This window comes from Giraffa tippelskirchi, chromosome 6, assembly GCF_054371585.1.
Source record: "Giraffa tippelskirchi isolate mGirTip1 chromosome 6, T2T-mGirTip1v1.2.pri, whole genome shotgun sequence".
Taxonomy (NCBI): domain Eukaryota; kingdom Metazoa; phylum Chordata; class Mammalia; order Artiodactyla; family Giraffidae; genus Giraffa; species Giraffa tippelskirchi.
The window spans coordinates 41,321,846-41,335,829 of NC_137280.1; the positions used below are offsets into that span (position 1 = coordinate 41,321,846).

General features: G+C 39.3%; 1 protein-coding gene across 50 annotated transcripts in view; it reads left to right on the forward strand.

Moving 5' to 3' along the window:
- STAU2 (staufen double-stranded RNA binding protein 2) overlaps nt 1–13,984 on the forward strand; it is a 333,314-nt gene that overhangs the window by 189,792 nt on the left and 129,538 nt on the right. For 39 of the 50 annotated variants that reach the window (XM_081501630.1, XM_081501611.1, XM_081501626.1 and 36 more), the window contains one exon: nt 2,727–3,034. In XM_081501630.1, the coding sequence (XP_081357756.1) occupies nt 2,727–3,034 (308 nt within the window). Of the gene's footprint in view, nt 1–2,726; nt 5,458–13,984 lie in introns of those variants that run through there. The other 11 variants (XM_081501636.1, XM_081501640.1, XM_081501637.1 and 8 more) reach the window with 1 other exon arrangement.

The following is a 13,984-nucleotide window of genomic DNA, read 5'->3' on the forward strand; positions in this document are numbered from 1 at the left end:
GATGATATTTTATACTGTATAATTTATTTATGTATTTATTCATTTGGCCATGCCATGCAGCATGTAGAATCTTAGTTCCCCAACCGGTTTCAAACCTGTGCCCCCTGCAGTGGAAGTGTGGAGTCCTAACCACAGGAATGCTAGGGAAGTTCCATATATAAATTATTTTTTAAAGCAACCCCTTTATGTTTTGAGCTTCCCTTGTGGCTCAGCTGGTAAAGAATCTGCCTGCAATGCCGGAGACCTGTGTTCGATCCCTGAATTGGGAAGATCCCTTAAAGAAGGGAAAAGCTATCCACTCCAGTATTCTGTCCTGGAGAATTCCATGGACTGTATAGTCCATGGGATCACAAAGAGTCGGACATGACTGGGCAACTTTCACTCACTCACTTTATGTTATAACACCATCAGGATGAAGTTCCCTGGAGCTTGGCCCCTTCCAGCCTCCACTTTTCCCTGTTGCAGTCCCCATCTCCCCCTTCTTGCTCCAGTGCGGAGGTTCCCAGGTCTGCTGATCCCTGCGTCTTCTTGTGCCTCTCCCTGCCTTCAGTTCTCTCCCTCCTTGGCCCAGTTCTCCTCATCCCTTGGGATGTGCTGGCAGTACCATCACTAGGAAGCCTTTCCTGAGCTCCAGTGCTTCTCCCTTCTCATTCCCACTGCTCCCCAACCCATCTCTGCAGAGGTACCTGCCATGCCATGATGTTTATCCCTTTCGTTTTCCTCTCCTAAGAGACTGAGGGTGACTTGAGGTCAGGACACTATTGCTTAGCACAGTGCCTAGAACCTAACAGTAGGAGGCTAGCTGGTGTATGTGTGTGTGTGTGTGTGTGTGTGTGTGTGTGTGTGTGTGTGTGAGAGAGAGAGAGAGAGAGACTGAACAATAGAAATAAAGATGTGTGTGTGTGTGTGTGTGTGTGAGAGAGAGAGAGAGAGAGAGAGACTGAACAATAGAAATAAAGATGTGATGAGATCAAACAAGCCAGAGTATGGGGAGAGGTATGACTATATTTGCATGAGTGGAGCGTGGGGTCTCCATGAAGATTTTAGTAGGATGGGGAGGTAAGGAGGAGCCAGAGCGCTGAGGGCCTCATTTGTCATCCTAAGGGATTCTGATTTGATGTGTAAGTGATGGAAAGCCAGTAAAGACTTTAAAGTAAGAGAACGTCTAGCCTTAGCATTTCCTAGGGTGTTAAGATGTTACTAATGTTACATGGGAAGCCTGGATATAATATGAATTCGGGAAATCCTGGCTTAAACCAAGTTAAATGGATTTCTGCTCCTCTGGACTTCTCAGAGTTTCTGCTGTGCTAACGTGTATTTTTAATCCTCCCAAAGGGACATTTGTGTGTGATATAATTTGCTGTATTTCCCCCCTATATTTATTATGGAACCCTTATATTTGGGGATTATGGTATAGACCCATTTGGGAAATGGACCCTGGGGAGAGCAGCAGTGTGAAGCTTTTAGTGATGGTTACAGTAGCCCTGTCAGGAACACTGAGGGCCTGAATCAGGAGGTTAGTGGTGGGAAAAGGGGAGGCAGGACCAAGGGTCTAAGTTTTCTTTCTCAGAGCACTTTCTCCAAAACTGGCGACTGATCAGTAGTTTTAGAAGATAATGTCATGATTTGAGAGTCGTTAATATCTGATCCAAAGATGTTAGAACAAGCATGTGAAATGTGGTTTGAAATATCTCTCAGACAAATGGAAGTCAAGGGAAATATGTTTACAACTCTGCCAACTGATGACACAGCCCTGGGCTCACCCCTCTTGCTGTTAGAAGCTGCCATTGGCCTGAGGAGCTAATACACTTGATAAGCTGACAGGGCACATTCTAGACTGCACATGGTAGCTACTTGTGAGTGAGTCAAAGCTGGTTGCCAGGAGTCTAGGTTGGGCAGCTGAGCAGGTGGATGGTGGTATCATGTTGTTGTTTAGTCATTAGGTCGTATCCAGCTCTTTTGTGACCCCATGGACTGCAGCCCACCAGGCTTCTCTGTCGATGGGATTTCCCAGGCAAGAATATTGGAGTGAGCTGCTATTTCTTTCTCCAGGGAGTCTTCCTGACCCAGGGATCAAACCCACATCTCCTGCATTGGCAGGTGAATTCTTTACTACTGAGCCACCAGGGCAGCCCTATCATGATGAGATAAGCCAGATAGGAGGCAGTTTGGGGGAAGAAGATGCTCTGTCAGTTTTTAACATGTTCATGAGGTAGAGCTGACAGTGGGACATCCTTGCGGAGAGAGGAATACCAGCAGGCCATTGGATGTATGAGTTTTTTGCTCAGCTAATTTGGACTGACCCAGCCGTCATTTTACCGCTGTGTCTCAACTGCTGCATATGTTAGGGGTTTCGTGTCTCTTTTATGAGATCATAAAATATTAAATTGCAGGCTGAAGACCCTACACATTTCTAATCTTACCCCCATTGCACTTTTACACATCAGTAACCCATGTTCCTCCATAGCTTTTCCACCACATATGCTTTCCCTTGAAGTCACTTTTGTGATTTTTTAAGCCAATGATTTTTAGGAATATTGAAATGTATGTTTTTCACCTCCAAAGAGGAGACTGCAGTTGCCTTTGCAAGTATGGGGAAGACGGGTGCTTAACAGTGTTTTTCATCGCCTTGTTTCAAGGGAAATCCTTGAGTCACTAATGCTCTAACATGTTTCTGTTTCACTTATTTTAAGTGTAATAACAATGTTTCTTTATTTTACTTATAGCTCCAAAAGGAATTCTTCATTTGTCTCCTGATGTTTATCAAGAGATGGAAGCCAGCCGCCACAAAGTAATCTCTGGCACGACTCTAGGCTATTTGTCACCCAAAGATATGAACCAACCCTCGAGCTCTTTCTTCAGTATATCTCCCACATCGAGTAGTTCAGCTACAATTGCCAGGGAACTCCTTATGAACGGAACATCTTCTACAGCTGAAGCCATAGGTTTAAAAGGAAGTTCTCCTACTCCCCCTTGTTCTCCAGTACAACCTTCAAAACAGCTGGAATATTTAGCAAGGATTCAAGGCTTTCAGGTATGAATTAAAAGCAAAACCAAGAAAACAAAGCAATTCATTAGCCCCTGGTCCTCCATCTCCCTCCATCAGAAAGCTCATTCTTGCCTGCTAGTGTGACTTCTATGCCACTTACACTGTAAATCATTAGGAACACAGAGGACAGAAAAACGAGCCATGTGCACATGCCTCATTTTAAAGATTTTTCATTCTCTCCAGTAATTATTTTTTGCTGCCTGGCTCTCCTCCATATTCTTTCTTCCTCCTCTATTTTTTTTTTTAAGACATTTTTCATCCTCTGTTCTGTCTTCTGATTGGTCTCAGTTGGGTGCATCTATTCCTCCACTCTGTCTTCCCAAGTAAAGATCCTGCCTTCATACATTTGGTCTTAGTATTTAACACTAAGTGCTCCCTCAGTTTATAGTAAGGTTGAGTTTTTCAACTGCTGATTTTACTTTCATAGCAATTTTGAATTTGGCATTCTGTTGCTAGTAATGATTCAGAGATGCCACTAAGGTACAACATCCTAGAAGTCTGTTGTCTTAGGAGTTCATTAACCATGGTTTTAGAACAGTAATAAATGCTTTCTAGCTGTTTGAGGCATAAAAACATGTATTGTTTTACTGGATTGTGTTTTGAACCATCTAGGGTAGCACCTACCTCAGATGGTACCAATACTATTTCACCGGGCAGTCTACACTTAGCTTATAGGCCTCTTGTTGTGTATAAGAATTTGGGGCTGGAAACTCTCCCCCTCCCCTATTTAGTCATTGTTCCCTTTTGGGAAAAAAAAACACATATAATCCTCTGTGGGTAGATCTTTTAAAATAACTGTTAACTCTAGGAAGAGGAAATACCTGTGTTTTGATATCTTAGTTGCCTTGAAAATCCTGTACTGAACTGTAACCACTTGACTGGATGAACAGCAGTGTGCTTGTGTGTAGAAAGAACAGACTGTCCCCACAGAGTTCACTATTTTCACGCCCCTTTCCATCTTAGTCTTATTCCCTAAGACCAAAAACTGTAATTTCCTTTAGAAACACTCTAGAAGGTCTGTATTGTCTAAAATGATCATGTATTTATAAAATTGTTTCTAATTTAGAGATGAGAGAAGATCACGTGGTTGAGGGGGTGGAATTTTTGCATGTTTTTTTGTTTGTTTCCCGTCACAGAAACCTGATTCTTTCCAGTCTCTTGCCAGGTAGTGGTTAGTGTTTTTAATTAGATTATTAATATGAAATCTAAAAAGCTGTTACCAGTTTTTGGCTCTGTCATCTGAAATTTTCATCATTTAATTAAAAAAAAAATTTTAGGGTTTGTTTTTGTGGTTTACCTTAAGAATAATAATAACTCACTATTTAAAAGGACCTTGATTCACACAGTTAAAGTCCTGGAGAAAAAGAACTAAGCAGTTTTTAGTTCTATCTATAATGTGCATAGGATGAACTAGAAATAAACTGTGATGGAAAGGAATTCACTGTTTATTTACAAATCTAGTTGTCTGAAAATGTCCGAAAGTAATACTACATTTGGATTTTTATAGAAACAAAGCACAAATTGATTCAAGCTCTGAAGTGATTTTTTTTGCTTGGAGAAGTGACTGTGGTAGATGTTCATTTTGCTGCCAGAAGAACTACTTAAATTTTTAAATTTGTATTTATTTGTTAATTCTTGGCAGTGACAGCAACTATAATTTTAAAATAGTTTTGCTTTAGTCAAAATGTAGAATCTGTTACTCCTATATTTGGGCTGGCTACTCAGACCCTTTTTTTTTCTTTAAAGTTTATGCTGAGATAATACACTCTTATTTATGGACAAGTTAGTAAACATTTCCAAATTGTGTATGGTGATTTTTACATACTAATGAATATAAGCAGATGGTTTGAAACATTACTTTGCTTCTTTGGTCAAATGAGCTTGGTGTTGATATGAAATATTGTGTTGCTGACAAGCTGCAACCTGCAGCTGTGCAGTGAACAGACTGTGGGAAATGGCTCCATGCCCTGCCAGGTGCCCAGCACATCCTCATAATGTCACAGTAGAAGAGTCTTTGTGGTTAAGAGTTTTAAAGCCTATTTCTTTATAGGTAACCTTCTCAGGTGTATTTACCTGCTAGAAAAACATGTAGATTGTTTCTATTTCTTAAATGTTTTAATTGGACCGTAGTTTAGAAATGATAGGGCCAGCTTGGTACGGACTCCATGCTATTGTGTTATTTTTATTTCTGAAACTTAAAAACAATAAATTCTTTCTCTGTGTCTCAAGGTTAGTACTTTTAAAATTTTGTTATTGTACACTGAATAGATATTATTGCTTATTGAATATTGTATAAACTCTTCTCTGGCCTTCTGTGCCCACTGATATTTGATTTAAGCCTACCAGAGCCATTGTATGTGACAGCTATATTGTATTAAAAGTAAAAAAATATATTAGTGTACTGAAAACTATGTTGTTTTAACTTTAAATTTTTTTCATTACCCATTCTTTAACTGAAATTTATAAGTGACAAAAAGCTTATTTGCTCACCAGAATGCAAGTATTAAACTCACATCCTTTCCCTTAAGTCTATAAAATAATTAACATTATTATACAATTAAAGTTATTATTAATAAAGCTGGCTCCGCAGGTCAGAAGATGACTGAACACTTGCATATTCTCAGTAATTCTTTTATCCTTGCTTGGGCTAACCTAAAGTTTTTAATCACATTTTAGATGCAAGCTTTTGGATTTCTATCATAAATGAATATTTATTTTTTGAAGTTTTATTGAGTGTTTTTTTTTTATTTTATTTTAGAACTTGAATGTTATTGACATTACTTTTTAGGAAAAAAAAGTTTTGTATCAGTAGTTCTGCGAACCTCAAGCCTTGTCCAGCCCAGTTAGTATGCTTCTTTAACTTCTATATATTTCATGAAAATTCATTTGAAATACAGGTATACCTTAGTGTCCAGTGTTCCTTGGTGTGTACTTGATACTCTCTAATTATAATGCCAAAATGTTTCAAAATCATTCAGCTTTTTAAAGAAAATTATTACGGAGGAGACATTTTTGAAATGTTCATCAGCTGTTGAGCTGAAGTAGATTTTGTTTCGTTGTGTTATAATTCACATTATTATGAGTTTTTGCATCATAAATATGTTTTTCCATACTAATTATATTAGAAATATCTCTGTATAATTAACTGTAAGCAGTTTCATTGTTTAATTGAGTCATTAGAAAAATTAGACTGGAAATTAAAATGAATTATTTTAGTAAATTATCCTTTCTGCTGCTGCTATGGCTAAGTCACTTCAGTCGTGTCCAACTCTGTGCGACCCCAGAGACGGCCACCCACCAGGCTCCCCCGTCCCTGGGATTCTCCAGGCAAGAACACTGGAGTGGGTTGCCATTTCCTTCTCCAAGGCATGAAAGTGAAAAGTGAAAGTGAAGTTGCTCAGTCATGTCCGACACCTAGCGACCCCATGGACTGCAGCCCACCAGGCTCCTCCGTCCATGGGATTTTCCAGGCATGAGGACTGGAGTGGGGTGCCATTGCCTTCTCCGAATTATCCTTTCTAGATTATCCTTTCTAGATGGGTTTAATTTTAATCTTTTTAGTCTGTACCCTTCCTGGTGATTATCATCCAGTGAGCAGTATTGTTTTTAAAACCTCCAGAGTGAAATATAAAAAACTAGATTTGTTTTTTTCATATAAAGAGTGTAAAGAAAGCACTTAGTATCTTAGTTAAACCATATTTAATTTATTTTATAAAAATCAGGGAATGTTTTACTGGGTGGGGTGCCTTTTCATTACTGTGAGTTTTAGATATTGGTGCAATTTTTAGCAAGATGAGAATGTCAGTAGAAGGCTCAGAAGTATCTATTTAATTAAAAACTTTCTTTTCAAGTACAATTCAAACATAATACATTTCAACTAATATGTCTACTTTTTTGAAGTTTAGTATGATTACAGCAGGTTTCTTTTATGATTATGGGCTTCTCTTAAATATTTATTTTTGGCATGTATGACATAGCGTATTTTAACAGTTTGGCCTTAGTACAGTTTACACTCAGATGGGACATGGGGAGTGGGGCTTGCCCAGCTTGAAAATCAACACTTGTCCTTTCTCTTTTTTCTTATTTTCCCTATACCTCACTTTTTGTAATCTATGTATTTATAATCAGAGTTTTTTTGATTTATAATCAGGCTGATTTATAATCAGGCTATTTAAAGCTAGTTTTTTTGGAGTAAGGGGTCCATTTTTTAAAAACCAGTATAAGTAAAATTTTGTAGATTTCTAATAGTATGGAGAAAGAAATCATGCGTGGACATATACTCCTCCACTTAGAAATGTTTTCCCCCATTTCTAATTTGTCCTCAAAACATAACTTACTGTGTCACTTCTGAGCCCAAATTTTCATCTACACTGTTACATAATGTATAAAGTGATGAGAAATTAATCAGAGTACAGTGAGCAAAATACATTTATGGGTTTGGCATGGGGTCAAGAGATTTTGCTCTGATTTATAGTCACTTCTTACAAAGCCCTCTTGGATTTAGCCTCTCTTTCCAAAGACCTTGGAGAAATTGGAAGAATTCTCCTGAAGTCTTTGGTCTTCCTGTGGTGACCCTAAAACTCAGGTTTGTTCTTCAAATGGGCAGCCTGTTATCTGCAAACTGACCTGTTGTCTGGTTTCTTCAGAGTTTGATGCACTTGGCCAAAACCTCAAGGACACACAAACTGTCAATACGTTTCACATAACTGTAGTTCATAAAAACCATTAGAATTACATATCAGCTCACTTGGCTGAACTTTCCAAGTATTTAGAGAAAAATATTACATTTGAAGAAAGAAATCCTGATACATATAAAAACATAGTGTGATGAATAACAGTTAAAAATCAAGCTAGACTTAAGTGAAATAGTCCATTTGTTGTTTAGTCGCCAAGTCGTGTCTGACTCTTTGTACCCCATGGACTATAGCCTGCCAGGCTCCTCTTTCCATGGGATTTCCCAGGCAAGAATACTGGAGTGGGTTGCCATTTCCTTCTCTAGGGGATCTTCCCGATCCAGGGATTGAACCTGCATCTCATGCATTGGCAGGCAGCTTCTTTACCACTGAGCCACCAGGGAAGCAAAATAGTCCATTATTACCACTTAAACTATTCAAGACTAACTCCACCCTAAATCACTGCAGAATGTAATCAGGATAGACATACTCTTGAGCCTTGATACACCAGCATATACATAATAAGACACATTTCAAAGAAAGAGTAATACATAGAAGAGCTGTCCTAACACAGTGACTTTGATGTGGCTCTGAAATGAGCCACTGATGTGTAGAAAAAAATAGCTGCCATTATGTGTCATCCCCAACTAGAAATATCTGTAGCTTTTTCTGTTTGTATTGCAAGAGATTTCAAGAATTCTATTTGGAATTATTTGAAAAGCAGTAAGCAATTCTTCAATCAAGTTGAAGAAAAGGAAATTATTTTTCATCTAAAGGTGAATTTCATTTCCTTTTGCTAGAAATGGTTGGCAGTGATATGATTTTTTACTTAGTAACAGATTAATTGTAGTACCCATCAGGTACTACATCATGTCAGGCTGGTGTATATTTGTATATACACCTATTTTTTCTAAGTCATGTTGAAATGGTCTATTTTCCTCTCTTCAGCATTCAGCTACACTGAAGTTTTTTTTTTCGTGAATGACAGCGACTAAAATTTCAAATGTATTGTTCTCTTCTTATCCAGGACAACTCTTGAGAAAAAGAGAGCAGTATGTCGAATGCTGCATGTAAAGATTTCTGCACACTAAAAAAAACTACTCTGACGTGGCAGGGGTATTAGAAGAACATGAGTAAACAAGGAAATGAAACTGACATTTATTGACTGCCTTGTTGTGTATCAGATAGCGAAAGAGGCATTACACATATTTTATGACACAGCAGAAATGCCGGTACATTTTTGCTTCTTGCCTACAAATCTTTATTTTAAAGCCAACTATTGTATAGTGTTTGAAGCCTGATTCCTGAAGGTAGGATTAGTGTTCATGGTAATCTATGGTCTTTTGGATATTGCTTTGGTTTAGTCATAGATTGCATTAATAAATTTATTTATGCCTTCCACCCTGGTGGCTCAGATGGTAAAGAATCTGCCTGCAGTGCAGGTGACCCAGATTTGATCCTTGGCTCAGGAAGATCCCCTGGAGAAGGGAATGGCTACCCACCCTAGTATTCTTGCCTGGAGAATTCCATGGACAGAGGAGCCTGGCAGGCTACAGTCCATGGGGTTGCAAAGAGTCGGACATGACTGAGCTACTACACTTCCACTTCTTTTTTCTTTCATGCCCTCCACTGTGTACACAACTGAGTCTGAGTCATTTAAGAGTTAATTCTCTTTTGAGCTGAAAGGAGCTTTATTTAGGTTTTATTCAGAGACATAACTTCATGATGTAAATACACATTTGTGGAACTACACAAATAAAACATCCTATTAGTAATGCAGGTTACTCATGTTCACATAGAGAATTATTAGGTCCTTCTAATCCCTGGCAGATTTCAGGTTCAGGGAAGTTCTGTCTTCACATAGTCTCATCAAAAAGCAGATTTAACTGTTAGAAGTAAGATATGTTTGAAAAGCTTCTAAAATGTTTTTATCTGTAGTATTATTTTTTAAAGTACAATAAAAGTTCAGAATCAAGTCCTATAGTACTGTGGTCCCCAACCTTTTTGGCATAAGGGACTGGTTTCCTGGAAGACAGCTTTGCCATGAATTGGGCAAGGGCTTGTTTCTGGGTGATTGAAGCACATTGCATTTATTGTGGACTTTACTTCTATTATTATTACATCAGCTCCACCTCAGGTCATCAGGCATTAGATCCCAGAGGTTGGGGACCCCTGCTAGAGAACATTTGAAGAAACAAGAACTACAATTGGAGGATACATAGTCCACAACTTCAAAAATTCTAGAAATAGTAGATAGTACATTAAGAATAGTTTTCATTAATTTCAGTATGTATGTGAAGAATAGATGGATATGAAGTTAATCCATTCATAAAATATTATTGAATACTGGAATTTATTTAGTTAATAGATAAATTGAATATTTATTTATTCACTCTGGGCAGATACTTAATAAGTACCTACACATGCCAGGTAGCATACTAAGCAGTGGGCACAGGAAGTATGGTCAAGTTGGGATCAGACAGGAAAATAAAACCAATACACAGAAGATTGGCCACTATTACAATTGAGTCCAGTTTCCAGGGATCAGTTTTTGAACATTATGCAACAATTTAATTAAAAAATTACATATTTGTAGCAAATATGTAATATGCTACAATATACTGTAGGAAATAATGAAATGCCTTCCTCATGTAATAAATATCATTATAGGTGTAATATGGTAAGTGATCAGGGGAGGTGTGGTCAGCCGTGTAAGAAAAATGGGTGGGAATAAACAGTTCTGACCGATTGAATTAGGAAGAATTCATAGCAGAGGGACTTTTGAATAAATTTTAAGAAGTACGTAGAATCTTAAGGTGAATTCTAAGAAGGAATTGTAGGCAGAAGGAGGTGAGTACTTGAGACATAAAAGGGCACATGTTTTAGAAATGCTTAGAATTCAAAGCGGAAGTGTCATCAAGGAAGCTGAAAAGACGTGTGTGTTGCTGAGAATTTGAAGTTAGCTGTTAGAGACCACCAACTTCTTTTTTAACGGATGGTGGCATTGGTTTTTTATTTTAGAAAGATAATTTTGTAGGCACGTGGAGGAGGAACTAGACAAAGACAAGATTGGTAGCAGAAAGACTAATTAGAGTGACTTTGCTTGAATTCAGTAGAAAAATAGCCAAGATTGAATTAAGCAAAGCTAATGGTTGTATGGGCTTCCCAGGTGGTGCGGTGGTAAATAATCTGCCTGCCAATGCAGGAGATGCAGGAGACTTGAGTTCGATCCCTGGGTTGTGAATATCCCCTGTAGAATGAAATGGCTACCCACTCCAGCATTCTTGCCTGGAAAATTCCACGGACAGAGGAGCCGGGCGGGCTACAGTCCATGGGGTCACGAAGAATCGGAACGACCGAGCTACGAGCACACAGTGGTTGTAGTGGAGTGGGGCGGAGGTACAGGTGTCCACAGTACAGATAAGAGGATTAAGTGATCTCTTGTGCTGACTTCTGTGAGGGTACTTCCACTGGTCTGATCAGGAGGGAAGCTAGATTTAATGCACTGAAGAGTAGTTAGAGTCTATCTGAGGACATGTAGACCATTCCAAGAATTTGAGAATAAAGTAAAGTAGGAAGATAGTATGAATGTTTTAGGAAAGGTTCTATTTTTTAGTATGAACGTGATGAATAAACTTAGAGGAGGTTAATAAGTTCCATTTTAAACAAGGCGAACTTGAGTTGCCTTTGGGACTTTCAAAGTCAGCTGTCTAGTAGGCATTCGTCAGTGGTTCTGGTGATCAGCAAGAGGGCATAGGACGCAGATATTTGAGAGTCTTCAGTGTGCAGATCGGAGAAGGCAATGGCACCCTACTCCAGTACTCTTGCCTGGAAAATCCCATGGACAGAGGAGCCTGGTAGGCTACAGTCCATGGGGTCACGAAGAGTCGGACACGACTGAGCGACTTCACTTTCACTTTTCACTTTCCTGCATTGGAGAAGGAAATGGCAACCCACTCCAGTGTTCTTGCCTGGAGAATCCCAGGGACGGAGGAGCCTGGTGGGCTGCCGTCTATGGGGTCGCACAGAGTCGGACACGACTGAAGTGACTTAGCAGCAGCAGCAGCAGTGTGCAGATGTAACTGATGCTGTAAAAGTAGGTAAGACTGACCAAGAAAAGGGAGCAAAGACCTTGGAGATATTCCCAATGAATACTAACAGTTTAAGGGGTTGGTTCATTCATTAAGTCAGCTGAAGTCTGTTGAGCACCTGCTATGAACCAGGTGCACTTTGTGGCACTAAGGATATAGCGTGAATGACAGTCAAGTGTTCTGTCCTCGTGGAGTCGACATCAGGATGGGATTGATGGGAGTGGGATGTGGAATATGGCCAGGGCGAAGGGAACAGGACAAGTGGAAGGGTACACAGTCACATCTGGACACAAGATAAATTCAAATGATCAGTCTCCTAAGGTAATAATTAATTGGAAATTAATTGGGAGATTAATTATGATTATTTATGAGAGGTAATGAGCAATGACTTAGTGTTGCCAGCTGTTGTATCAGTGTATCAAATAACTGTACCTTTTAATTGTTTAATCTATTGCATTGAGGTATAATTTACACACGATAAATTACACCCATTTTAGTTATATAGATTGATGAGTTTTGAAAAATGTATGCCATTGTATAACTACAATCACAGTCAAGATGGGAATATTTCTATTACTGTGAAAAAATTCCCTGTTGCCTCTTTGTAGCCTGTTTTTCTCACCTCTCTGTGGCTTGGTGGCAACCAGGCTATCCTTGGTTAGTATTAGATTACTATTGCCTAAAATTTCATAAAAATAGAATCATACAGCATGAACAGACAGTTTTGTTTCCTGCTTCTTTCACTCACTGTAATGTTTTTGAGATTGTTCATGTTGTGCATATCAGCAGTTTGTTCCTCTGTATTGCTAAGAACTAGTTCATTGCATGGACGTATGCCACAAACTATCAGTTTATCTGTTGATGGACATTTGCGTTGTTTTCAGCTTGAGGCTATTATGAATAAAGCTGTTTGGGACTATTCATGTACAAGATTTTGTGCAGAGTTTCCAGTTCTCTTGAAAAAAGTACCTCAGAGTGAAATTCCTGGGTCACATGGTAAGTGTCCATACAAGCTTTACAAGAAACTATCAGATTCTCTTTCAGTATGCAGTATCATACTGCCTGGGCTTCTCTAGTGGCTCAGTGGTAAAGAATCCGCCTGCCAATGCAGGAGAAGTGGTTCAATCCCTGGGTCAGGAAGATCCCCTAGAGAAGGGAATGGCAACCCACCCCATATTCTTGCTTGGGAAATCCTGTGGACTGGGAAATTGGAAACAGTGTCAGACTTTATTTTTTTTGGCTCCAAAATCACTGCAGACGGTGATTGCAGCCATGAAATTAAAAGATGCTTACTCCTTGGAAGGAAAGTTATGACCAACCTAGATACTATATTAAAAAGCAGAGACATTACTTTGCCAACAAAGGTTTATCTAGTCAAGGCTATGGTTTTTCCAGTGGTCATGTATGGATGTGAGAGTTGGACGACGAAGAAAGCTGAGTGCCTAAGAGTTGATGCTTTTGAACTGTGGTGTTGGAGAAGACTCTTGAGAGTCCCTTGGTCTGCAAGGAGATCCAACCAGTCCATCCTAAAGGAGATCAGTCCTGGGTGTTCATTGGAAGGACTGATGTTGAAGCTGAAACTCCAATACTTTGGCCACCTCATGGGAAGAGTTGACTCATTGGAAAAGACCCTGATGCTGGGAAGGATTGGGGACAGGAGGAGAAGGGGACGACAGAGGATGAGATGGTTGGATGGCATCACCGACTCGATGCACATGAGTTTGGGTAAACCCCGGGAGTTGGTGATGGACAGGGAGGCCTGGCGTGCTGCGATTCATGGGATCGCAAAGAGTCGGACACGACTGAGTGACTGAACTGAACTGAACTGAGGAGCCTGGCAAGCTACTCCATGGAGTCGCAAAAGAATTGCACACAACTTAGAGACTAAACAACAAAAGCAACAACAAATCATGTTGCCTTCCTCCCAGTACTGTATGAGGGTTTCATACCTTGATATGAGTCTTATTCTATGAAGGATACAGTGCCATCTCATTGATATTTTAGTTTGTATTTTCCTGATGACCCATAATATGCACTTCTTTTCTTGTGCTTGTTGGCCAATTTTCTGTCTTTGTGAAATGTACACATTTTGTTCTCAGTTTCTGGTATCGATTTTTTAAAATTATTGTGTCATCAGATACAGATCCTTTCTGTTGCAGATATTATCTCCC